Here is a 26,319-nt window from a genome sequence, read left to right as displayed (position 1 = left end):
TTCATTACTTGTGTTTTTTCCCACATTCATTTCCATGCCATAGCATGGAAATTTCAATTAGTCTATCAATCATGCCCTGTAGCACAGTTTCGTCCTTAGCCATTAACACAAGGTCATTGCATATTTCACAGTTTGAATAATTTGACCTCCTAATTTGAAGTCTTTGAGTCCATCCAGGGCTTCCTTGGTAAGGCATTCGCTGTACAAGTTGAAGAGAATTGGTGATAAACAGCATCCTTGTCGAACTTCGCTTCCAATCTGCACACTTCTTGTCTCCCCTCTGTCCAGTCGTACTCTGACTTTCTGATCCATGTACAATTTGCTAATCAATCTTCTTTCACGCCAATCGATACCTGTTTCCTTTAGGGTCTGCATTAATTTGGTCCAGTTTACACGGTCAAATTCCTTCTGCCAGTCTGTGAAGCAAACACACAGTTCTTCATCTATCTCCAAAGTTCGTTCTGCTATAATTCTAATCATCCCAATTGCATCCGTGGTTCCTTTTCCTCTTCTAATNCCTCACTTTGTAAAATATATGGTCCTTTCTCGTCTGTATCTTCTTCATCTTCCGTTTCGACTTCTAAGGATTCTGGCCGATTAGGTCAATCATATAGTTCTGTAATATAATTTTCCCAAATTTTCAGCACTTGCCTCTGATGTACTATTCTATTCCCCTGGGAGTCTTCGATGCCAATATTTTGAATCCCATGATTCTCTTTCCATCCTAGTTCTTTTGTCTTCATGTACATCAAATCATAACGTCCTGTTCTTTGAAATTCTATAATCTCATTACACATCTTCTCAAGATATTCCTTTTTGGCCCTGTCCGTGGCTCTTTTCAATTCATTCCTCAGTACATATCTGCAGAAAATCTATAATGCAATTTCTATAACAAATTGTGCTTTTGTGCCACTTGCATTTGTCTCTAGTCTGTTGATTCTGGAGTTGCTTAGAAATATGCTGGCCTGCAGATATTTTTTAAGAAAATATAAAACATGTCTGAATTTTGGTTTACTGGGTTTGTGACACCGTGCCCTTTTGTGCATGATTAACAATGTTTCGGTGAAAGATTCTGCCTCAGTTTTCTAAATATTGCGTGACAGATTCTCACAGGGTTTACTATGAAAATTATTGAGATGTGACGCCGTCTAGCTTGGTGGATTATTACCGATATCCATATAATAAGAACTGGCCATAACGGTAAAACTGCACATTTGCATCTAGAAAGTACTCGGATAGAATATAAACTGAGACACCGGGCTTTTTAATAATAATATTCGTGATATTCTTCAGTTTCCAGGCAAATGCCGATGTATTACCGTAGTTTCCTTTCAGATTTACCCGGTTCATCCTACTTCTCATGTCCTAACATTGTATTTTTGAATTCTATATGCTGGGAATATAGAAAAGTAGTAAATGAAATAGTGAAAACTTCTTAACTCAACTTAGTTTTAGTATCCCATCTACGTCTTTGACATCCAAGTTGTCTCTTCCTTCTTGCTCGCATTATATACAGTCATAAATCATAATTTTACTGGATATAACTATAGTAACTAATATTTTGTCAAGAGCATAAATTTTATATTTCCTCACTACCAAGATTCCCGAACCCCAGATCTAAGCCCAAAGTATGAAGTGTTATGCGAAGCAACAAGATACAGATAGGCCTAATGCGAGCAGAGGTCTCGGTCTCAGAGATGGAGCGAGTGTGCATACCGCTATATGCAGAATGTGGGACTTGGCTTATCCTGCTCTTCAAGTTCATATTTGGGTACGTCACAGAGTGTGTATCTAACTGGGTGGAAATAATGTCCTTTGTGTACAACGAGATTACTGGTATGGTGGGTTTGGTTATCACCAGGTGCTAAAATTTTAGTAATTTAGTAACTGTCTGATTATGACGCAAACTCAGATATGTTACAGACCCAGAATATGACGTAACTTTATGTTCATATCTTAAGCAGATATGATGATCTGATGATGACGCAAACTTTAAAATGTTGTATACTGAGAATGTGACGTAACTGCTGTCAAGAAAAAATTGTATATATCTGAAATAATTCGTAACTATTGCAAGAATAAAGCGCTTTCCGAATATTCTTTCATGTTGACATTTCGATTGGTGTACATTTCATCCTAGAGAATGAAACGGCATATTCACCCGAAATGCCGGTTAAATGACTTCAAGTCATTCGGGTTACTTCTATGCGCTTCGGTTAAATTCGAAAAACCACATTTCTCACGCTTACATAAATTTCCGAAACGTAATAAATGTCCTGAGGTACATTTAGTTGTGTGAGGCCAATTTTAATTGCTAGCTCATTCACATGGTTCGGACACCGCCCTATGACGTACACATTTTCCAGTACCGAATATGAATAAATACCTTCCAGGCCTTCTGCTCATGCGCGGTGCATATCCACAGGCACACAGAGAGGTGGACGGGTTCCAGAAACGCCCCTTTCTTTTATTCAGGGCTTCCGGAAACATGTAAATCCGTCAATATTTCGGGATCGATCTTCTTTTTTACCATATACAGTGCTTCCTCATGTATGCTACGTACATGACAAAGTGAAAAAGAAATTGTCTTAGAACTCAGTAATTATGCGCGCTCCTTCCTGTCTGAAACATTTATTCACACTTCTGTTTTTGACGTCAAAAGTTTCAGAGATGCGGTTACGTAAGAAGCGAATATGATTCTCCCAGCGAATGTAAGACACTCCTTTGAAGGGAGAAGAGGAGACAAGTTGTGTGACTCCACTGCCCGCCTACAGAAATATCGCATTCACAGAGAGACGGAGAGCACTAAGGTAACATACTGACATTCGTATCTGCGTGTATTGCGTGTCATGGGTATATTCGCTGTTAGTGTTTCTTGTTTAATTATGTCAGTTAACATGAGATCAAATTAAGGAATTCTTTCTCAGAATCCGAGTATTGACATAAAGATTATAATATTTAGACCTACAATTTGTGTTTTTATATGGGTGGGAAACGTGGCATGTCGCCTTAAAGGAAACCACAGAATAGTGTTATATGGGGACAGGACCCTGAGGAATATATTTGGCTATGATGTGTAATAGAAAGTAAGAGAAAATAGGACAACCTGGTTCTTTGTGTGTCCAGATTAATTAACTTTTTTACTTTTATTATATATTGTTACCCTGAGGAAACATGGAAAACCGAACATATCTGATGTCTTCATTAATGAGAGAGAGAAACACTCGCACAATTCTGGTCGGAAAGAATATTTGCAAGATGTAGACGTATATGAGGGAGTAATATTAAAATGTATCTTTTAGATTTTTTTTTCTTGAATTTCTCGTAGGGGATGAGAACTAGTTCTGATCATTTGAAACAACATTTTGATGTATCTTACTTGTTAAATTCCATTCATAGTTAGAGAATTTTTAGTATACTGTAAAATAAGAAATAATTATCAAACAACATTAAATTATTTCTGTTAACAGGTGTTGCTGAAGATTTTGCAGAGAAATGGTCACACCGAAGACAAAAGAGATTGAGACTTCTGAAACAAGAGAAAACTTGAATAAAGAAGACAAAATTTCTGTGAACAAAGTACAGGTTATGACATTGGGTTTCATGCTTTATGTAGCTGGCCTCCTTCCGCCCAACAGTGCAGCGCCGTTCATAAGATTTTTTAACAGAATGTTCCTAATATGCATTTTTGCACTGTATACTTATGCTTTGTTGGGGCAACTGATAGCAGTTTATGTCCACTGGGGAAACATTCCTGTGATTTCCACAGTAATGAGTTACATGAGTGGCCTTCTTGTATCAGTCCTTGTCTCCGTATATTTCCTACACAACAAAGATAAATTCATGACTCTTATAGATTTGTTGAGAAATGAATTTGTGGAAAATATGAACTCAAAGTATATCAAATTTATTCACATCGCTGAACGTCAAGTTGCATTATGTTGTATCTTCGCAACCCCTGTAGCTGTAACTTTAGCTACTATTTCTATCGCAACGCCATTTCTAAGTAACAACACCATTTCGAATTTCGATAACAACACTCTTACTACAGAAAGGAATAATTTGGATAGACTGATGTTCGTGATATGGCTTCCTTTTGCAATTGAAGATTCCCCTCAGTTTGAGATAATCATGGTTTTGCAAGTGTTTGTTATATGTTTTTCTCTATTAATGCTGACTGCTGTTGATGTAATATTTTTGTTACTGATGAGCCATGCAGCTGCTCAATTCAAGGTTTTATGTGCAATGCTGAATGACATGCACGAGAATATCTCTCAAGTTGAGTGGAACAGATCAAAGCACAAGTCTCCTCTGCAAAATATTGCAAACTTCAATCTTATGAGTGACCCCGTGACTTCAGCAGATAATATCTCGTGTCACGAATCAGGGAGTGGAAATTGTGGAAGCCCCAGCTCCGAGACCCGCCAAGAAAAATGTCACGTGAACAGAGATGCATTCCGACTGTACCTTGTTAAATGCATCAAATATCACCAAGCTGTAATTGAGTAAGTTATAGTCTTCCAGATTTAAACATACACCTGCAATCGAAACACACACACACACACACACACACACATATATATATATATATATATATATATATATATATATATATATGATGTATTTCACCCAGTTCCTCAACCCCATTCTGAGGGTTCGTACTACCATAAAGTTCATAGGATTAAGGGTTTAAAAATGCGGAAATTGCGAACGACTTCCGTATTTAACCATATGTTTCAATGCCATGCTATAACAATTATTCACGCCGCAGAGCTGTTTTACAGAATTTTACCCTGATGATTAAAGCGTCTTCAAAAGAATATATAACTTTTTCTGCCGCAATTAAAGTATGGTCACATTTGTTATACTCTCAAATTGAATATCCTTTCTAATATTATCCTCCTGTGTACGCCTAGGTTCTTGAAGTGACCATTTTCATTGAATTATTCTGACAAAGAGTGTTACGCAATTGTTCTCTCTACCGTGCATGCTACATATCTTCCCATCCCATATTCTTTGATTGTATAAGTCGTATGATATTTTGATATATATTTCAGCAATAAGAATTATGAAAGTCCTTGTCTCATGTGCTGCTACGTGTAACTGTAACGATATCCATATCTTGCAGGTTCGTCGGTGATCTCAACGAGATCCTGAGTTTTAGTATGTTCCTGAGGATAGCAAACTTCCCACTCATCTTGTGTATGACAGGATTTGGAATGACACAGGTAATTTCTATATAACATATCAGTAATAATACTTAAATGATCCGGGATAGCTCAGTGTTAGTGACTCAATCGCCGGAGCTCAATTCCTGGCAGAGGCAAGAGAAATTCTGTTATTCTACAGCCTTGCGGCCGGCCATGCATATTTTTCCTCGGCAGTGGATCAAGGTTAGAGATCAGTTGCGTGTTCAGACAGCTTGATCTTAAGGCAATGGGCCCTTGCACCGACTGCATAGAAAGTGTGGGCTCCGGAACCGGTCTGGGAACTCCGAAGAAGAGAAGGCTCCGGTTTTTACTGAGATTCGGAACCCCTTTCCCCGATTTCGGTACGTTTGCCTTAGTCACTGACTAACTTCTCTCGTGTCCTTGTTACTTATTAGCGGTTTAAGGAGACTTAAATAATTTACTTGTATCTCGCAATGAAATTGTTTCTCTGTTACAGAATCTTGCCAACCATGAACAACTCTTGAAGTTCGCCTCTTTCTTCGTTGCATCTCTGTACTTAATAGGGAGTTATTGCTGGTTTGGCCAACAAGTAATTGACGAGGTTCGGGTCTAAATTTACACTTACACGTATACAGTTCTCAATCTGTCCCGCACCTAACGCCTGGCAATTATACTCTGTCAGCATGCAGTTGGATGTGTGTAGATTTTCAGATTCTAAAAGGAGTGACTATGAAGAGACTAAAGTATGACTCAGAAGAGAAGGTAAGCGACGAGTAGGCGCCACAATCCTCATTCAGATTCAAGGTCGAAGAGCAAAGGAGGCAATCAGCAATATGGCAGGAGCACAGGAGCGGGAGTTTGCTTACTTCTGCCCCATTGGTGGGTTAGCACGTCATCCACCTTGAAGATACCAGCAGTACGGTCGTCTCAAGCGTCGGTAGACTTCTACCGGACTCTACTGCCTCAAATTACGTAGAAGAATACTCTAGGAAAATGTTGCTTGCGCCATTACTTATGATTGACTTCATTATATAGGAATTGAAACTTTCACACCGGTGGTTATTATGAGCTGTATCTTGTGCGAAATTACGCAATGCATTTCGTTGAAGGGGAACGGAAGTTTCTGTGGAACATATTGCCTGCATCTTCAGGGTCGAAGAATATATCAAGGAAGAAAGCAGCTGCGTTTGCTACGGTCTTCATACAGTTTCTTGCTTCATGTATGCTAGGGCCCTGAAAATGGAAGCAAAATATTCATCTGAAATATCAGTTGATATTCAACGGATTACACTGTGATATATTCCATGATATAGAGCTCTTCGTAAATTAAATTAATTCCATTCCTCAAAGTGTGTTGCAGTCTGCCTGGAATCTGACTTACAATAATTTTATATAATATAAATTAATATTACAAATGTTTTCAGAGTGAGAAGGTACAGCTGGCGTTCTATAGCACTGACTGGTACAGCCAGACACCGGGAGACAAAAGTCTGCTGCCTCTGGCGATCATGAGGGCCTCAAGACCGGTGACCTTGAATGCTGGAGTTTTCTTTGACTTGTCTTTCGTAACTCTGGCTTCGGTAGGTGGCATTTTTTACAGCAGAATTTTGCTTTGTTACACTAAAAAGATATTTAATACCAACTTGATCTATAACTCATTAAATAGGGAGTGAGTGCTTTAATAAAATCCCTGATGATGGGGATGTTTACAACTTAATTTTTCAGACATCCAGGGCTAATGGGGCTCGATTTCTGTCACATCTGCAAAGCGATTACAACGCAAGATAGTGTAGTTCAAACTTAGTGTGTTTGTTTTTAAATTTGTAAACGTAACTTAGAGAATGAAAGAGAGAAGGAAAGAAATAAAAATTCCCCTTTTGAAAGCAAATATCCTCTTAAGGACTTGGATAGCTCAGTCAGTATACTCGTATTCCTATGCTACAGGCTATGGGTTAGAGGGCTCTGGCTTCCATTTTGTACTGGGACCGGTTTGTTCCCCTTCTTCACATTGTCCATCTCATCTCTGGGACTAGGGAAGCCGCCCATCGAACTGGTACCTGGGGAAATTTCGCCGTAATTAAATCGCCTGAGAAACCCTCGTCTCTAGCCTGAAGTGTCTAACCGATGTTGTACGGGACCTTCAGATACAACTTCTGTGTAATCTTCAAACTAAATTCCTGTTCTCTGTTTCAGTTGGTGAACACTTCTTATAGATTTTTCACGATGCTCATTCAGCTGAATGATTCCTAAAGAAGATGCTCTGAGTATAAAGAAGAAGCTGACCGTAGCAATTGCAGTATGACCGTATGAGCAGCAACACAACTTGAAGAAGTGGGATTATATATTTTATTTCCTACGTCAATACAGAAATATGTGGAGTGGATTTTCAAAAGAATTTTTTGTTGTTCATGTTAGATGTATTAGACGTCTGTAGGTACTACTATGCACACCAGTCACTTTTGTCAACTTCAGGACACGTTCTCTGTTGAGCAGCATTCCCTCATCAAATGACCTTTCTTTGGACACTCAAAAATATACACTTAAAGTACTTTTATTGATATTTGACCACAACAACTGCCATACGTTAAAGTGAATAGAAAACCAAGTACGTGTATATCACGCTTTCATATAGTGTAGTCTTCAGATTCTGCAATTGATGCTTTTAGATATTTCTGAAATTTGTTCACTTATGTCCGGTGTTCTATTTGGAATAGAAATTTTCTAATTGAAATACAATTCTAATACAAATGTAATAATGTATTTATATATTTGATATTTTAATAAAATAGGATTTACTTTCTGTTCTCAAGATGCACGAATATAAAAGAATAAATAGGAAGGGGATATGAGATTAAGAGAACAAGAAATGCGAGTTAGAAAGAGAATAAGGATATGAAATAAGGAGAAAAGAAAAAGAAGAAGATAAAATAGAGGATGAGTAAGGTAAAATGGGACAGACGTGGTGAAAATTTCAACGATTTTGTTGTAGATGTTTGTAATATTCCATACTGTGTCCTGAAATTCTCTTTGTAAGCACGTAAAATTTAGTAGATAAAAAAGTACTTTAAGAGCCACGGAATGAATATAAGCCGTTAGCAGAAGTGTATTAATTACACTCCGTGTTAGTGTTCCTTTACGCCATAGCTGTAATGTTGTACACTGAACAGGATGACTTGGTTGTCAATGTCTGTAATCTAAGTGTGTGTATGGCACGAGGCCTGCTCTCTGATTGGAGAGCACTTGCAATAAATCACAGTTCAATTTAGGGGGACACTTTCTATTAATAGAATCAGTTCTGTGCAACTGTAGCACACATTTTCCTGTGGAGAGGAAACCATGATTGAGAAAAATGTCTGATATCAATATATAAGTTTATGCCTGACTTCAATGTCGCAGACCTCTATTTTGTGATTAACATATAATTTGAATAGTTCTCTCAGTTGATTTGTAAAACCGTGTACTCTGTGAAAATCATCTTTGTAATGTTGGCTTTTACCATCTTTTACAGTGATATACGTTTTGCACTGTTCATAAACATCGCTGTGAGAAGTTAAAATCCAATATACGTTGGCATACATATAATTGTGTTGGTTCATTCTGGACTCTCCTTCTAGCTAGAGTGTACGTATATTATAGAATGGTAAGTTGACCGATGGGCCGGTCACGGTAGCCGAGCGGTCTAAGGCATGTACTAACTTCGCTTGCTTGGAAACCGGGATCGTGGGTTCGAATCCCACTCAGGGCATGGATGTTTAGTTTATGTGTGTGCGTTTTTCTGTGTTTGTGTACAGATAGAGGCCTTGTGACGAGCTGATCACCCGCCCAATGTGTCCTACCGAATGTGTAAGATCTAGAAAAACCGAAGTGAACGGAGAAGTTCATGGAGGTAGACCTAGGCCCACTGGGGCTGTAGTGCCAAGGAAAAAAAGGGTTGACCGATGACGTGGAAAGCACTTGAAGGTCGTGGCCTATTCTAGGTACTACGAAGTCGCCCGGAGTTTGTTGTAGCCTCATTACGATAAATGCAAATCTAGAAATCTGTACTTTACTAATAAGTTTATCGGTGTCAATAACAGTTACTCAGATTCGAGACTTCCAATTTTGGCAACTCTTTCGACTCGCAGGGCTACAGTGGAGGTATTCGGCTCCCCCTCCATATGGGATTTGTGCTGGAGGGGATTTGTTATTACAGTCCTTATTTAAACTCATCTTCTTTCCATCATATTGTGCAGCATAGATGATGATTTGCAGATGTGGCCGTGGGCATACTCGGCGTTTTGGGAGACTTTTAATCATCCGGTTACTTGTAAAGAGATCTCAGAGCGGATTATCGTGCAGACAGGGATAAGGGACGCAGATGTTTGTCACCGGCGCGATCGTAGTGTCCTAGTGCCTGAACTTGGCTGTTTCCGCAGGTTACAGAATTCCGATACAACGTCCTCGCTAACCTCTTGAACTGTATTTTCATTAATGACATCCCCGTCTGTTCGTGTAATTGGTGTTACCCTCGGTAATTTTGTTTTTACCCAGAGGACTTGATTCAGAATTAACTTATCATGTACCCTCAGCGCGAATCGCATAGAAAACACTTTATTTTTGTGTGCATACCTTTTGAGACCCTTGTATGACATTTCCCATGACGTGTCCCGTGACTTTTCCCGTGCCATTGCCTAGCAACGAGCGTGTTTGCAGAGCCGTTTCCTAGCCACGACTGTTTCTCTTGGCTTCAGAATTCTGGCTTCCAACAGACATAACACCATATCATCTTCTGCCACCAGATGGATTACCATTTCTTCGGGACGGGCTTCTGAAATACGCAAGTTATTATTCATTTACGCCATTTGCATATTGTTCTACAGTATGGTAAGATGGTGTCCGTCCTCATCTCTGTTTAGCCTAGGTCGCATTTCTAAACGCATCACACTCCGACTTTGGTGCACACGGAGTAAACCCACTTACTTATTACGGCATGGCCACCACATAGCTGAAGCGGTTAGTCACTGGCTTCCCATCGCGGCGGCTCGGGGTCGATCCCCGGTCTGGTTAAGTGGGATTTGTGGTGAACATCGTGGCGCTTGGGCAGGTTTTCTCCGAGTACTTCGGTTTCCCCTGCCAATATTCATTTCACATTCACCTTCACCTATCATCTGGGGCTGGTACAATAGGCCAGAAGTGGCCGCAGTACAAGGGACTTAATCCCACCCCATTAGTAATACAAAAAATAAAGATAAAAATACTTATTACGGCAAAGTTTACTTGAGGAGGGTCGAACGCCGGACTGTTCCATGGGGTTTGTTGCGAGATTTCCGCCGGGGTGCCTAACTTAACTATTACAGATTTAGGCGGGAAGCAATTAATCTTGCTCACTGCGTGGACCGTTGGTCTCTCTAATTTCATCTGCAGCTTGCTATGTATATGACAAGTCTGTTGAAAAACAAGAAACCGAGGACAGTGACTGAAGCACAGTACACGTGCAGTAATGCATTTGGAAGGAGGCCGAATGTAATTTGTAAGTGGTACAGATCTGCAGAAACATCTATAATGCAATTTCTATAACAAATTGTGCTTTTGTGTGATGTGCCACTTGCATTTGTCTCTAGTCTGTTTGACCTGCATACACAATTGTTGCGACCTTGACAAGATGCTTCTTTTGACCTCGAGAGTAATTCTTGTTCTGGAGGCCAATAAATGAAATTGTGTTCTCGCTTTGAAATCCACCAATTGTCTCTAATTCTCACACATATACAAGTGTAGTAAACTGTTTGTGACCGCTAAAAAGGTAAAGCTGTCCCTGTAAAGGTCCCTGAAGGACCATAGGTGTATGAGAGGTCTAGGCTCCCACATTTTCTAGACAATCGGCTCACATGTGGCCGTGAGGTTGTCAGCCTTACGCGGCTGCTGCCCTTTATCCCCAAGAAAAATTCCTAGTACTCATTTATGTTAGAGGCTATGTCGACACAAGGACCTCAATGCGGCCAAAAGGATTAGGTCAACTGAAAATTCCAATGACCTCATCGGGATTCGATCCCTCGACCTTCCGGCTTGGAGAATAGTGTGTCATCCAATAGAAACCAAAATTAATATTTCATGATGTAAATAAAAACCTAGACTCGCTTGAAAGTGCGTGTTCTGCTGCTGTTGGGAAATCTGTAACTATCGAAACAGAAGACATGCGCACTTTTTTTAAAGTTTGGCCTCCGATATCACAGGACCGTGTATTTACTACCTATATCTACAACGAACCTTTTCGATGGTCCATCTATCTGATGTGTGTGTGTTTTTTTTGGGGGGGGCAACCCTGTACCTCATTTCTGAACAGAGGAAATTTTGCTATTTTCCATTCGGTCTCCTCTGCAAGAGGAAAAATTCGTGTATACAGTTTCACTTACAATTCTCCTTTGAGAAACAAGGTGGGTTGGACAGACAGACACGGACTGGAGTTTTGAGATTTTAGATGTATCTATCAGAACTTCACTTAAAGGAATTTTTGAGATGACACAATTTTTTCTCTAAATTTCATGAGAAAATTTATGTTGTTCATCATCATCATCTTCAGTAATCTGTCAGACGACAGGTCCACAGTCTCTTCCAAAACAATTCCTCCACTTAATGCTATCTAGAGCTTTCTCCTTCAAATGACAGTATCCTCTTCTGTCCCCAAGGTCATCCAGCATCTTCTTACGTCTTCTTCCTCGTCTTCTTGTCACTTCTATCCGCCCCTCTATCTTTCCTTCAATAACTTCTTTTAGAAGGCAGTTTCTGCGTAAAACATGACCAATCCAATTACACTGATATATTGGGTTTTTGGACTTCATCCATCGTCCTGGTTTTTAAGATAACTAACAAAAACACAACGGAAACTGGGTCTGTTTCCGTCCTCAGATGAAGGAAAACACCTATTCCGTTGGGTCCGTTAGAAAGAGCTAGTCTCAATCACTGGACGAATTGACCAATCAAATTAGCCTTCCGTTTTCTTATTTCGTGTAGGATATTCCTCTGCTCACTGACTCTACTTAACACTTCATTTCTCACATAATTGGTTCAACTGATCTTCTCCAACACCACATTTCGAAACTTTCCAGATATTTCTGATGTGCTGCCCTAAGTGTCCATGTTTCAGCCCCATACAGAGCTATGCTCCAAATGTAGCATTTCACTAGTTTCTTCCTCAGATTTAAGTCCAATTTGCTGGTAAAAAGATTCTTCTTCTTGCTAAATGCAGCTTTTGCCATGGCAATCCTGGATTTAATTTCACAAGTACACCTTCCATCATCTGTTAACAAGCTACCCAAATATTTAAAACATTTCACATTCTCCGGTTGTTTTTGGTCTATCTTTATTGTGACTGGGGTTGGTTGTCTCGAAATTTTCATAACTTTTGTTGTTCATAGAGCTATAATATGCTGAGACGCAAATGATATTTGAGAAGACTCACGACATAATATTCGTGATATTCTTCAGTCCCCCTAGGAAAAATGACGATGTATTATACCAATTTCCTTGCAAATCCTTTCCGCTTAATCAGAAGTCACTCATCCCAACATTCGATCTCTGAAATCTGCGTGCTAGGATTTTCGAAAAATAGCAAATGAAGTAATGTAAACCTCTTAACATAAAATGGAGTTGACAAACCATACGTTAGTTTCAGTATCCCATCAATGTCTTGGTCATCGCAGTGGTCCCCTTTTAATTTTCATTCTAATTTTACTTGATTTGACTACTGTAGTAATATTTCGTAAAGAGCACAAATTTGGTATTTCCTCACTACCAAGATTCCCCAACCCCCCGATACGTTCCCAGATCTGAGCCCAAAGTGTGAAGTGTTATGCGAAGCAACGAGATACAAATAGGCCTAATGTGAGCAGAGGTCTCGGCCTTAGAGATGGAGCGAGTGTGCATACCGCTATATGCAGAATGTGGGACTTGGCTTATCCTGCTCTTCAAGTTTATATTTGGGTACGTCACAGATTGTGTGTCTGTGTATGCATCGAGATCACCAGTATGATGGGTTTGGTTATCAGTAGATGTTAAAACTTTTGTAACTTAGTATGACGCAAACTCACATATGTTACAGACTCAGAATATGACGTAATTCCTGTCACGAACGGATTACATATGTTTATCAGCTATCTGATATAATTCATGAATAGCGCAAGCATATACGGAAAATTCACAATGCTTTCCAAATGTTTCGTACTAGGTTTTTGATTGGTATTCATTTCATCCTAAAGAAGGAGTCGGCATATTCCTCCAAAACGTCGGTTGACTTTCCTCTTCCTACATGTTATTATATCCCATAAGACGAAACTCTTCATAACCACCGCAGTGACAACCTCAAACCATACGGAGAAGTTCTGTGCGCTTCCGTTAAATTCTAAAGACCAGATTTCTCATGCGTACGTAAACTCCAAAAACGTAATGAACATCCTGACAGATGTTTCAAAGAAAATAATCATTTAGTTGTGTGAGGCCCATTTTAATTGCACTTAACGTTGGAGCTAGCTCATTCACATGTTTCGGACACAGCCCTATGATGTACCCTACACATTTTCCAGTACCGAATATGAATAAATTCCTTCCAACCGTTCGGCGCATGCGCGGTGCATATCCTCAGGCGCACAGAAAAGTAGACGCGTTCCAGAAACGTCCCTTTCTCTTATTCAGGGCTTCCGGAAACATGTAAATCCGTCAATATTTCGAGATCGATCTTCTTTTTTACCATATACAGTACTTCCTCATGTATGCTACGTACATGACAAAGTGAAAAAGAAATTGTCTTAGAAGTTAGTAATTATGCGCGCTCCTTCCTGCCTGAAACATTTATTCTGACTTCTGTCTTTTCACGTCAAAAAGTTTCAGAGATGCGGTTACGTAAGAAGCGAATATGATTCTCCCAGCGAATGTAAGACACTCCTTTGAAGGGAGAAGAGGAGACAAGTTGTGTGACTCCACTGCCCGCCTACAGAAATATCGCATTCACAGAGAGACGGAGAGCACTAAGGTAACATACCGACATTCGTATCTGCGTGTATTGCGTGTCATGGGTATATTCGCTGTTAGTGTTTCTTGTTTAATTATGTCAGTTAACATGAGATTAAATTCAGTATTACTGGCTCCGAACCCGTCCATTGAAGTAAAGATTTTAATATTTAGATCTACATATTATCTGTTTTTTGTGTGGGTTGGAATCTTGGTCTGTCACCATAAGGGGAAAATAATAATGAAATCTGGGAGTGAACGCTGAGAAATATATTTGGACATAAGGTACAACAGTACTTAATAGAATGTAGGATAGATATTTTAAAATGAGTTTTGATTAATTAATATTTATTAAACATCATTAGCCAGAACAAAACATTGGTGACCGAATATGTGCGATATGTTTTATAATGGGAGTCAGAAATACACACACAATTCTAGTCGGAGAGAATATTTGAAAGGTGTAGAAGCAGATAGGGAGTAATATTAAAATGTATCTTATGGAACATTTTCTGGAATTTATTCTAGAGAATAAGAACCAGTTTTGATCTTTGAAAACAAAATTTTGATATATATTACTCGTTAAAATCCATTCGTATTTAGACAAATTTTAGTATACTTTAAAATAAAATAAATAAATATTTTTGTTAACAGGTATTTCTCCAGATTTTGTAGAGAAATGGTTCCACCGAAGAAAAAACAGACGGAAACCTCTGGAACAAGAGAAAAACTAAAGAATGATAAAGAGTTTTCCGCGAACAAAATACAGATCATAACTATGGATTTCCTGCTTCACGTGTCTGGCCTTGTTCCGCCCAAAAATGCAACGCCGTTCATAAGATTTTTGTACAAAATATTCATAAGAGTCATTTTCACGTTAAATATATTATCATTGTTAGGGCAGCTGATAGCAGTTTATGTCCACTGGGGAAATATTACTGTGATTTCCACAATAATGAGTTACATGAGTGGCTTTCTTCTATCACTCCTAGGCTGCGTTTATTTCCTACACAACAAAGATAAATTCATGAGGCTTATAGATTTGTTGAGAAATGAATTTGTGGCCAATATGAATTCTAAGTATATCAAATGTATTCAGTTCGCAGAACGTCAAGTTATATTATCTTGTATCTATTCAGCCCCTATTGCTATAAGTTTTGGTCTTTTTTCGATCGCAGCCCCATTTCTAAGTAACAACACAAATTCGAATTTCGATAACAACACTCTTACTACAGAAAGGAATAATTTGGATAGACTGATGTTCGTGATATGGCTTCCTTTTGCAATTGAAGATTCCCCTCAGTTTGAGATAATCATGGTCTTGCAAGCGATTCTTATAAGTTTTGGGTTATTCATGATGGCTGCTGTTGATGTAATATTTTTGTTACTGATGAGTCATGCAGCTGCTCAATTTAAGGTTTTATGTGCAATGCTGAATGACATGCATGAGAATGTCTCTGAAGTTGAGTTGAACAGAACAAAGCAAATGTCCCCGTTGCAAGAAATTGCAGACTTCAATTGTATGAAGGACCCCGTGACTTCAGCAGATGATATCACATGTCTCGAATCAGGGAGTGGAAATTGTGGAAACCCCAGCTCCGAGACCCGCCAAGAAAAATGTCACGTGAACAAAGATCCATTCCTTCTGTACCTTGTTAAATGCATCAAATATCACCAAGCTCTAATTGTGTAAGTATTGATCTTCCAGATTTAAAATACATCTGCACTTCAGACACACAGAAAATATATTTCACTCCCCCCTCCCACCAATCAGTAAGATAAAATCATCATGAAATTCACTACGATTAACGAATTAAGTTGAGAAGACTGAGAATGACTCTCGAATTTAACCATCATTTTGAAAACCGCGTTGTAACGTTTTCTGTAGCTGTATTTCTGTGTAAAGATTCTTACAACGAAGATTTCAGCGTCTTCAAGAGAATATATAAAATTTTCTTTGGCAAATAAACCACAATCGCATTTTTCAAATTATAATGTTTAATATCCTTTGTAATATTAACATCCTTTATACGCCTAAGTTCATGACGTGGCCGCTTTCATTGAAATATTCTAACAAAATATGTCACGCAGTTCTCCTCTGTACCGTGCATGCTACATATATTCCCATCCCATAATCTTTGACTCTGTAAGTTGTATAATATTTAGATATATTTTTGAGCAGTGAAAATTATGAATGCCCTTGCTGTTTATCCGCTGTTACCAAACACTACAACCTTTCATATCTTTCAGGTTCGTCAGCCATCTCAACGAGATCGTCAGTTTAGTTACGTTCATGAGGATAGTAAACTTCCCACTTATCCTGTGTATGACAGGATTTGGAATAACACAGGTAATTTGTATGTGATGTATCAGTATTAATACTTGAATAAGCCGGAAGACATCAGTCGGTATGTCAACATACTTCGAACTGAACGGCCGTAGTTCGATTCCCAGTAGGGGCAAGAGATGTTCCTTTATTCTACAGCTTTTTAACCGGCCCTGAGAACTAACCAGCTTTCTATCCAATGGTTACGTCTTTTTCCCGCTCAGGATAAAGCAGCCGTGACGTGAAGCTTAAAATTCACCTTCCTTTAGTGCGGAGGCGTTATAACCTCACTCCCCCATATGTTTTGTGACCTAGTGCTTAATTAGCTAAGCACCGGGACAACTTCACTTCTTTCTTTACCATCATAGTAGTGCCTGTACTGTAGTGGTGTCTCTTTATACCTTAGGAACACGTGGCATAGCGGCCATAGTCAGCATGGAGCTGTCTGAAGAAGTGAGTCTATTTGCCACTTCCCAAGACGTCAGTACTATCGTTCCAGTAGCAATAGGTTCAGGAAGGAATTAGCGAGTCCGCATTTTAATGCCTTCGTGTAATGGCATAACTTAGTTTGTTTCCGGGGTGTCCTACTGGTCCGGAGCGTATACCAAATTCTGGTTCTGTACGCCGCAAGAGATATGTGATGGAAACAGGCATTATATTCAAGGAAACTGTTTCCTGTACCCAAAGAAACACGATTCCATGATGACATAAAATGGGCTGATTATACAGCGCCATGTGTATGTCCCCTCAACACTAGATCGAGGGGAGTTTTTGGCCGCGTGTTCAGTCCCCTTGATCTTAATTTACTGTGCTCTTGCACCCACTGGGTAGGAAATTGTTAGCTTCTTAACTGGTCTGGACCCTATGAAGAGGGAAGGTTCCTACTTTTGCAGAGTTGGAAACTCATTTCCCCAATTTCGATACGTTTGTTTCTGTCACTCACTGTCTTTTCTCATGTAGCTTTTACGTACTTTATTTGTAAATTGCAATGAATTTTTTCTCTGTTACAGAATTATGCCGACCGTCAACAATTCTTGAAGTTCTTCTGTTTCTTTGTCATATCCCTAGTCGTAATAGGGGGTTACAGCTGGTTTGGTCAACAAGTTATTGACGAGGTTTGCGTCTGCAGTTACTACTACTAGTATTTGTATGTAGTTCTCTGTCTGTCCGCACATAACACCTGGCACCACTCTGTCACTATGCAGGTGGAAGTGTGTTGAATTTCAGATTCTGAAAGGGTCGTTACGATGACTTGTATCTTCTGCGATATATCTCCATGCAGTTCGTTGAAAGGCAACCGAATTTTCGATGGAACATGTAGCCTGCATCTTCATGGTCATAGTATATACCAAGGGAGAAGCCAGCTCTGCTTACTACGGTCTTCATGAGGTTTCCTGCTTCACATATTCTACTACCCTGAAAATAGAAGCAAAATATTTATCCGAAATATCAGTTGATATTCAAAGGATTACACGGTGATATGTCTCAGGATACAGAAATCTTCATAAATTAAATTAATTCTATTCCCCACTTTTTGTTGCAGTCTGCCTGGGATCTTACTTATAATAATTTTATATAATATAAATTAATATTGCAACTGTTTTCAGAGTGAGAAGGTACAGCTGGCGTTCTATAGCACCGACTGGTACAGCCAGACACCGGGATACAAGAGTCTGCTGCCTCTGGCCATGATGAGGGCCTCGAGACCGTTGCGTGTGAACGCCGGAGTGTTTTTTGACATGTCTCTTCTAACTTTTTCTTCGGTAGGTGACCATGTTTGCAGCAGGACGTTGCTTTGTAAAACTAAAAGCATATTTAATACCAATTTGAGCTTATCTCGTTAAACAGAAAGTGAGTTCTTTAAGCGAATCCTCTATGTTAGCTATGCTAATGCCGTAACCTATTAGATATGGAGGGCTGTTTTGAGAAACCAGGTTTAATTTGGGGGTTCTGTTTCTGTCATTTCTGCAAAGTTGTTACAGAGCAAGAAAGGGAAGTTCACACGTAGTGTGTTACTTTTACTGTTTGTAAATATTATTACTCAAATAATAAGGACAAAGGGAAAGAAATAATTCCCACTTGAAAACAAATATCTTCTTAAGGACTTGGATTGCTCAGTCAGTATATTCCAAGGCTACAGGCTGAGGGTTCGAGGGCTCTGTGTTCAATTGTGGGCTGGGACCGATATGTTCCCTTTCTTCACATTGTCCATCTCGTCTCTGGGACTACGCAAGCCTCCCATCGAGCTGGTGCCTGGGGATGTTCGCCGTAGGTAACCCGCCCTAGAACCTTCGACCCTCATGTCTAGTCTGCAGTGTCTAACCGATTTTGTACGGGACCTTCAGATATACAGTGTCCGGATGAAAGGTATCCAAAATAAAATAATTATATATTTATTATATTATATTACATATAATTATTATAGTAAAAGAAATCTTTTATTATACACATTTATGGGTTACTCCACTGCAAAAGGCAACTACCAAAGTTTTTTCTGAGTATATAACTTTCTCAATAAATTTCATCGTGGGCTCCCTTGGTGGCAGGACAAATATCCAGACGATCCAGCATATCTGGTGTTACCATAGCCACAGCGTCCCTTATGCGGGCTTTCAGGTGTTGCAGGTCGTTGACCTTAACCTGGTAGACAGTGTTCTTCACATAACCCCACAAGAAAGATCTAGTGGGGTTAAATCTGGCGACCTAGGAGGCCAAGCGATTGCTCCACCTCTGCCAATTCATATCCCAGCCATCTCTCTGTCCAGGTGATTCCTAGCAAGGTGACAGAAATGTGGCGGCGCTTGCGCGTAAGCCGGGTATGAAAAAAAAAATTCCGAGTTTTCCTTTCCGATGACATAAACCGAATACGTGTATGACAATTAGTTTCCGCAATATTAATTTTTCATTTTGGATACCTTTCAAACGGACCACCTGTATGTTCTGTGTAATTTTTAAATTCAATGTTAATCTTGCATGCCTTATCTCTGTTTCAGTTGGTGAATGCTTCTTATAGATATTTCACGATGCTCATTCAACTGCATGATTCCTAAAAAGAGGACCTAGGTGTAAAAAAATTGAGCGTAGCAATTAATAATGTGTTAATATATTTGTTGAATTAATGGAACACGATGTGATTTCTATTTTAATGACACACGAAAATTAAAATTTAGTAGAGGTAGGACCATATGAAGAAGATAGAGAGAGACGCTGATAAAGTGGGTAACGTGCAACACCACGTCCCCCAAAACTTATTCCCTTTAATAGTTTCAAAGTTCACTACGTATTTCGGCCAATATGGTCATCATCATTTTTATGAGGAAACTGCTGTCTCTGTTGTTAATATATACATGCAAGTCCCATCGATGGGCTTGTGTGTCTGTAATATGTATGAATTTTCTATTAGAATTACTGTATTAGAAATTTTCTATAATTACTTATTTGTGTACTAACTGGAGTTAATGTATTGGTGTGTTTTTCTACGTGCCTTGTTCCTAAATATTTTGCTTAGTTGGACTGGTTCTTCTTTTTATGATGTATTTTTGTCGCTATCTGTTGTCTATTCTTGTGTTACTTCGAACATCAGATTATGGGTGTCGATGTGTGTATCGTTCATTTTTAATCCATCTTTACTCGTTTTTTTATATATGGCATTTCTCTAATGTATTCAGATTATTTCATTTTTTCTCTATTTTTACAACTTTCATAGTGTCAGTTGTACTCCCACCTGCATGACCTGTGTTTAACATATGGTTGGAATATCGTGAGTTGCCATTGTTATGCCTTATTGCCTCTATGTGTTCTCTTTATATGGTCTGGATTGTTCGGCCTGTTTGAGTCGGAAATCCATATATCTCACTTGGTATATACCAATTTTCGTACTCATTTATTCGCAGGCGAGGCTTTAATAGATATTGGTTTGTGCCTTTTTTCGGAATGCAATCTTTATATTTGTTTCTTTAAAACGTATTGTGATCTCTTTTAGTTATTTTCGTAGTATGTAAAAGTTGCTCATTTTTTGTTGTGTTCTGTGGTTTTTAAATGACTTATGCTTAACTTAATGTTATATTCATTTTTACATAACGTGTCTTGTTTAATATTTGGTTCTTCGTTTTTGCTTCATTTGTTATTGGGTATGTATGCACTCTGTTAATTAAATATTTAATGTTTGTTATTTTATGTTCATACGGAACACAAGATTTAAACAATAGATAGCGACAGAAACCTATTATAAAAAGAATCAGCCCAACTCAGGAAAACTTCATGCACAAAAACACACAACAAGGAAGAACATAACGCACCAGCCCTTGGTCCGCGACCTACAGTGATCTATTGTGCCAGCTCCAGTAAGTCCACAAATAAATAGTAACACGACAGACAGAGAATTTCCCATACAGGAATTCAAATAGAAAATTCACACATATTACAGACACACAAGCGCATCAAAGGGACATGCATATATATTAACATCAGAAGAGAGAAGTTGCATCATCAAAAAATTTTAACACCTGATGACGGTCATATTGGCCGAAACTTGTAGTGAAATAATAAACTTTTAAAATCTTAAATTTCATAATTTTTTATGGACGTGGCCTTTCACGTAAGATTGTGAATAATAGATGCTAAGTGACAAGTGCAACAGGATTCTGAACTATAATATTAGAAGATTAAGATAAGATAAAAGGATCAGACGTGGTGAATTGTTACAATAATTCTCACAATTATTACTGTACTAACGTGTTGTTGTGGTTATAGTATTCAATATATTGCCCAGGGCTTCTCTGTGTATGCACGTAAATTTCCATTGATGGAGATGCTTTAAGAGCCACGCAGTAAATATAAGTCTACTTACCAGAAGTGTATAAGTTGTATTCCGTGTTAGTGTCCCTTTACGTCATAACTGTAATGTTGCACACAGAACAGGATGACTTGGTTGTCAATGTCTGTAATCTAAGTGTGTGTATGGCACGAGGCCTGCTCTCTGATTGAAGAGCACCTGTAATAAATCACAGTGCAATTTAGGGGGACATTCTTGTGCATACAATCTAATAACAGAATCATTCTTTACAATTGTAGCAGACATTTTCCTATGAAGAGGAATCCACCATTGAGAAAAATGTCTGCCATCAATAGAGCAGTTTATACCTCACTTCAATACCACGGACGTACGTTCTGTGATTAGCATATATTTTGAATACTTGTATTTTCTGATTTGAATCACAGTGTACCCCGCTGGAAGCCACGTTTGCAAAGTCGATTTCAACGGTCTTTACAACAATTTATTGCAGAGGAATAGAACTCTTCATAAACATCCCCGTGAGGAGTTCAAATCCTACATACGTAGAGAGACATATAATATTTTGGTGGGTTTCCCCTAATCTATTTATAGCTAGAATGTTAATTGTAGAGTCGTAAGATTTTAGAAAAATTTGAATGTATTTAAAATAGGTGTCCATAATCTATTCGAGGTACTAACCTAGAACTTGCCTAGAGGTTAATCTTTACTCATTAGCGTGAATGAAAACAATGAAATTTGTGCTTTGGAAGTAGACCTATTACTGCTTTGGCGTAACGCCATATAAATGTAATCAGTAGCTGTTGTTACTAACTGCTGAAATATTAACTTATGCAAAGGTAGACACATTGAGAGTTAATATTTTAATTCCTGTTGTGTGAAATGTTGTATCTGCCTTCAAGCATTTAAATCTAATAAAGTCTCGAAGCGGTGGAGNCGTGTGTTTCTGTTTATTGTAGTATTAGCAGTTCTTCTGCAACTTGTCGACACATCAAGAAGCGAAACCATCAGAACACAGTTCCATTATACAAGAACAGAAATAAATGTCTAAAGAGAACATTCCTCCTGAATCTATGCTGAAAGAGAAAAGGAAAACCTGGCTCAAGAGGAAACCCTCCTGATACTCAGGAGGTGCTCGGAGAGTATCCCGTCTGGAGCACTAAGCACTCTGAGTTTCTGTCGTGGATCTCCTTTGTCTTTTCAGGGGGTTGTGAGAATATTGCGTGAAAGATGTCACGACCAAACCTCTCTTTGTCCATTCCAATTTCTTGTTATCTTAGCATCGAATCATTCGACATTGCTTTACATGAAAGAGTGAGGACACGTGAAACAAGCAAGAAGACAAGTAAAATCCTGTGTTAGACGTTTCGATGGTGAACTCTACGCACTTATTCACGTGATACACTTAATAGACAAATATCTGAATGCTTTACGAGTATATGCACGTTCGCAATGCTGCACGTGGCATATTGAAACCGCCCCATCTCTTTGCCTGACCGTCAGTGCTTGCGAAACAACTCGAGAAATGTTGAGCGCATTTGGAAAAAATCTATTATTTTAGATAATTGAGAATTATGCCCGAAATGAGCTTGTTGAATCTACTCTCTAATCTTTTGAAACCACGTGTTATTATCTGACATGATTCCAACCGCCACAATTAATATGAAGCATTTAAATAAAAAACAAATCTACTAATAAAATGAGAACAATATATTTTACAAAAAAGGACACCAATAATACATGTTGCATAGACAATTTTACGTCGTTTGCGATAAATATACATTTACGTAGTAGTACCAAAGTACATTAGAGAGGCCGCATTTCTACACCTGCCCCAGGATTTCGAATGAGGAGGAGTATAGCAAGAATTAGCTTGGCAGTGGTTGTAGATACACATTTGGATGTAATATTGCTGACTCACTGTTGATAAGATCTTCCTATAACCAATAAACTCACTAAACTCCTTGTGTCGGTTAGTGGTCTCGACAGACGCACCAAGAACAGCCAGGTCTGCACACGCGGTCTGTGCATACCGGTAGGTACACAAGCACGAACTGATGACCGCGCTTGCCAACTCAACTGCAGAATTTATCACCCAATTAGGGCGCCACCTTTCATTGCATTCTGATGCTTAATGACGTTCCTTATATATTATTAATTATGCCCCTTTTCTCCCATCTGAAACGTACAGGTTAGCGCAGAAGTCACTACCCACTGGAGTTCATTTGTTGTCTAGTTAATTTATAGGTGCAGAAATAGTCAACAGGTGCTTCCCGCCAAAGTAAATATCCAAAACATGAGGGGACCTGAAATTAGACATTGGGGGGTCACTTCGTAAAAGTTGATAACGGCCCACAGATTTTCGAAACAATTTTAACACGAGACATCTTCGACATGTAGTACTGAACAGAATTCTCAAATTTGCCTTCGAATATTTTCTTTCATCATATATGTTAGTCACTTCGCCAAGACTTACCTATACCACGCATTAACGTCACTATTTCGTCACGCGTTTCTTAATTAAGTACGAAACATTTTTACTTTTGCTTAAATGTAAGCCCAGACGTATAATTTTGTTTTGTTTCTTTCGGAAGTTTATATTTACGCTCTGCCTACTCGTGTAGTATACATGATCTCGGTGATACATGGTGGACGCTTCTCATGAATACTTCCTGATGACTCTTTCTTCTCTTCCTTTCATACATTTCTTCAAGAGTAGCATATATGCCGCTATTCAATTCAGAATTTAAGTTTCTAAATGTCTCCAATGAACATTTTCTGGTTTACGTTAAGTTGAAACAATGCGAATTCTCCCAACACACACACACACACAAATTTTATAACAGCAGATAATCCCATTATCTTGAAATGAAATGTAACCTGGTCTCGCTTGAAAGTGCGTGTGTTCTGAGTTTCTTGGGAAACCTGTAACTCTTCATCGAAACCAAAGAAAGGCGGTACACTTTCCAAAATTAGAGCCCCAGAACTTCAGCTTCGTGTATTTATTACCTTTATCTACATTGAACAGTTTGTGTGCTACAGGATACTGCATGTGTCTATGTGATGTGTGGGCTTCTTGACAGCCCTGTTCCTCATTTATTAAAGGAGGAAATATAGCTTCTTCCATTCGATTTCTTATCCCACAGGAAAAAATCATATACGCATTTGGACATACTTTGCTTATCCTGCTCTTCAAGTTTATCTTTGGGTAGGTCACAGATTGTGTATCTGACTGTGTGGAAATTATGTTTTGTCTGAACGAGATCGCCGGTATGGCTTGTTTGGTTATAATCAGATGCTGCAAACTTAAACTTAGTAACTATCTGATTATGACATTACAGACCCAGAATGTGACGTAACTTTATGTTCATGTCTTAAGCAGATATATCTCTCTAATGATGATGCAAACCCTAAAATGTTGTATACTGAGAATATGACGTAACTGCTGTCAAGAAGAAATTATATATGTCTGAAGTAATTCGTAAATAGTGCAAGAATAAAGCGCTTTCCGAATATTTTTTCATGTTGACTTTTCGATTGGTGTACATTTCGTCCTAGAGAATGAAACGGCATATTCCCCCGAATTGCCGGTTAAATTTCATCCCAGAAGACAACGCTCCATAACTCCCGCAGTGGGAACTTCAAGTCATTCGGGTTACTTCTACGCGCTTCGGTTAAATTCGAAAAACCACATTTCTCACGCTTACATAAATTTCCGAAACGTAATAAATGTCCTGAGGTACATTTAGTTGTGTGAGGCCAATTTTAATTGCTAGCTCATTCACATATTTCGGACACAGCCCTATGACGTACACATTTTCCAGTACCGAATATGAATAAATTCCTTCCAGCCGTTCGGCGCATGCGCGGTGCATATCCACAAAAACATATAGGCACTGAGAAAGGTAGACTCGTTCCAGAAACGCCCCTTTCTCTTATTCAGGGCTTCCGGAAACATGTAAATCCGTCAATATTTCGGGATCGATCTTCTTTTTTACCATATACAGTACTTCCTCATGTATGCTACGTACATGACAAAGTGAAAAAGAAATTGTCTTAGAACTCAGTAATTATGCGCGCTCCTTCCTGTCTGAAACATTTATTCTCACTTCTGTCTTTTGACGTCAAAAAGTTTCAGAGATGCGGTTACGTAAGAAGCGAATATGATTCTCCCAGCGAATGTAAGACACTCCTTTGAAGGGAGAAGAGGAGACAAGTTGTGTGACTCCACTGCCCGCCTACAGAAATATCGCATTCACAGAGAGACGGAGAGCAGTAAGGTAACATACCGATATTCGTATCTGCGTGTGTTCTGTTTTACGGTTATATTCGCTGTAGTTATTTCTTCGTCAGTTTACATCACTTAACATCAGATCAAATTAAGGAATTCTTTCTCAGAATCCGTGTATTGACATAAAGATTATAATATTTAGACCTACAATTTGTATTTTTTTATATGGGTGGGAAACGTGGCATGTCGCCTTATAGGAAGCCACAGAATAATGTTATATGGGGACAGGACCCTGAGGAAACATAGAAAACCGAACATATGTGATGTCTTCACTAATGAGAGAAAGAAACACTCGCACAATTCTGGTCGGAAAGAATATTTGCAAGATGTAGACGTATAAGAGGGAGTAATATTAAAATGTAGCTTTTAATTTTTTTTTCTTGAATTTCTCGTAGGGGATGAGAACTAGTTCTGATCATTTGAAACAACATTTTGATGTATCTTACTTGTTAAAGTCCATTCATATTTAGAGAATTTTTAGTACACTCTAAAATAAGAAATAATTATCAAACAACATTAAATTATTTCTATTAACAGGTTTTGCTGAAGATTTTACAGAGAAATGGTCACACCGAAGGAAAAAGAGATTGGAACTTCTGAAACAAGAGAAAACTTGAATAAAGAAGACAAAATTTCTGTGAACAAAGTACAGGTTATGACATTGGGTTTCATGCTTTATGTATCTGGCCTCCTTCCGCCCAACAGTGCAACGCCGTTCATAAGATTTTTTAACAGAATGTTCCTAATATGCATTTTTGCA

General features: G+C 38.7%; 2 protein-coding genes across 8 annotated transcripts in view; both read left to right on the top strand.

The window, feature by feature from the left end:
- The window catches only part of LOC111871929 (odorant receptor 83a-like), a 30,742-nt gene extending 9,405 nt beyond the window's left edge, over window positions 1-21,337 (top strand). Inside the window, exons 1-6 of one of the 2 annotated variants that reach the window (XM_023865341.2) lie at window positions 13,969-14,172; window positions 14,805-15,839; window positions 16,401-16,500; window positions 17,487-17,591; window positions 18,084-18,239; window positions 19,470-21,337. In XM_023865341.2, the coding sequence (XP_023721109.2) occupies window positions 14,830-15,839; window positions 16,401-16,500; window positions 17,487-17,591; window positions 18,084-18,239; window positions 19,470-19,526 (1,428 nt within the window). In that variant the 5' untranslated portion in view covers window positions 13,969-14,172; window positions 14,805-14,829 and the 3' untranslated portion in view covers window positions 19,527-21,337. Of the gene's footprint in view, window positions 1-13,968; window positions 14,173-14,804; window positions 15,840-16,400; window positions 16,501-17,486; window positions 17,592-18,083; window positions 18,240-19,469 lie in introns of those variants that run through there. The other variant, XM_033754458.1, reaches the window with a different exon arrangement.
- Window positions 1,800-26,319, top strand: part of LOC111871936 (odorant receptor coreceptor-like) — a 29,469-nt gene continuing 4,949 nt past the window's right edge. The window contains exons 1-6 of one of the 6 annotated variants that reach the window (XM_023865360.2): window positions 1,800-2,810; window positions 3,471-4,505; window positions 5,129-5,228; window positions 5,668-5,772; window positions 6,596-6,751; window positions 7,365-8,436. In XM_023865360.2, coding sequence (XP_023721128.1) covers window positions 3,496-4,505; window positions 5,129-5,228; window positions 5,668-5,772; window positions 6,596-6,751; window positions 7,365-7,421 — 1,428 coding nt within the window. In that variant the 5' untranslated portion in view covers window positions 1,800-2,810; window positions 3,471-3,495 and the 3' untranslated portion in view covers window positions 7,422-8,436. Of the gene's footprint in view, window positions 2,811-3,470; window positions 4,506-5,128; window positions 5,229-5,349; window positions 6,051-6,595; window positions 6,752-7,364; window positions 8,437-26,319 lie in introns of those variants that run through there. The other 5 variants (XR_002844133.2, XM_023865362.2, XM_033754456.1 and 2 more) reach the window with 5 other exon arrangements.

This window comes from Cryptotermes secundus, unplaced genomic scaffold (assembly GCF_002891405.2).
Source record: "Cryptotermes secundus unplaced genomic scaffold, Csec_1.0 scaffold2225, whole genome shotgun sequence".
NCBI lineage: Eukaryota > Metazoa > Arthropoda > Insecta > Blattodea > Kalotermitidae > Cryptotermes > Cryptotermes secundus.
Note: the sequence above shows the minus strand (reverse complement) of the source record. Positions and strands in the feature narration are given on the sequence as shown.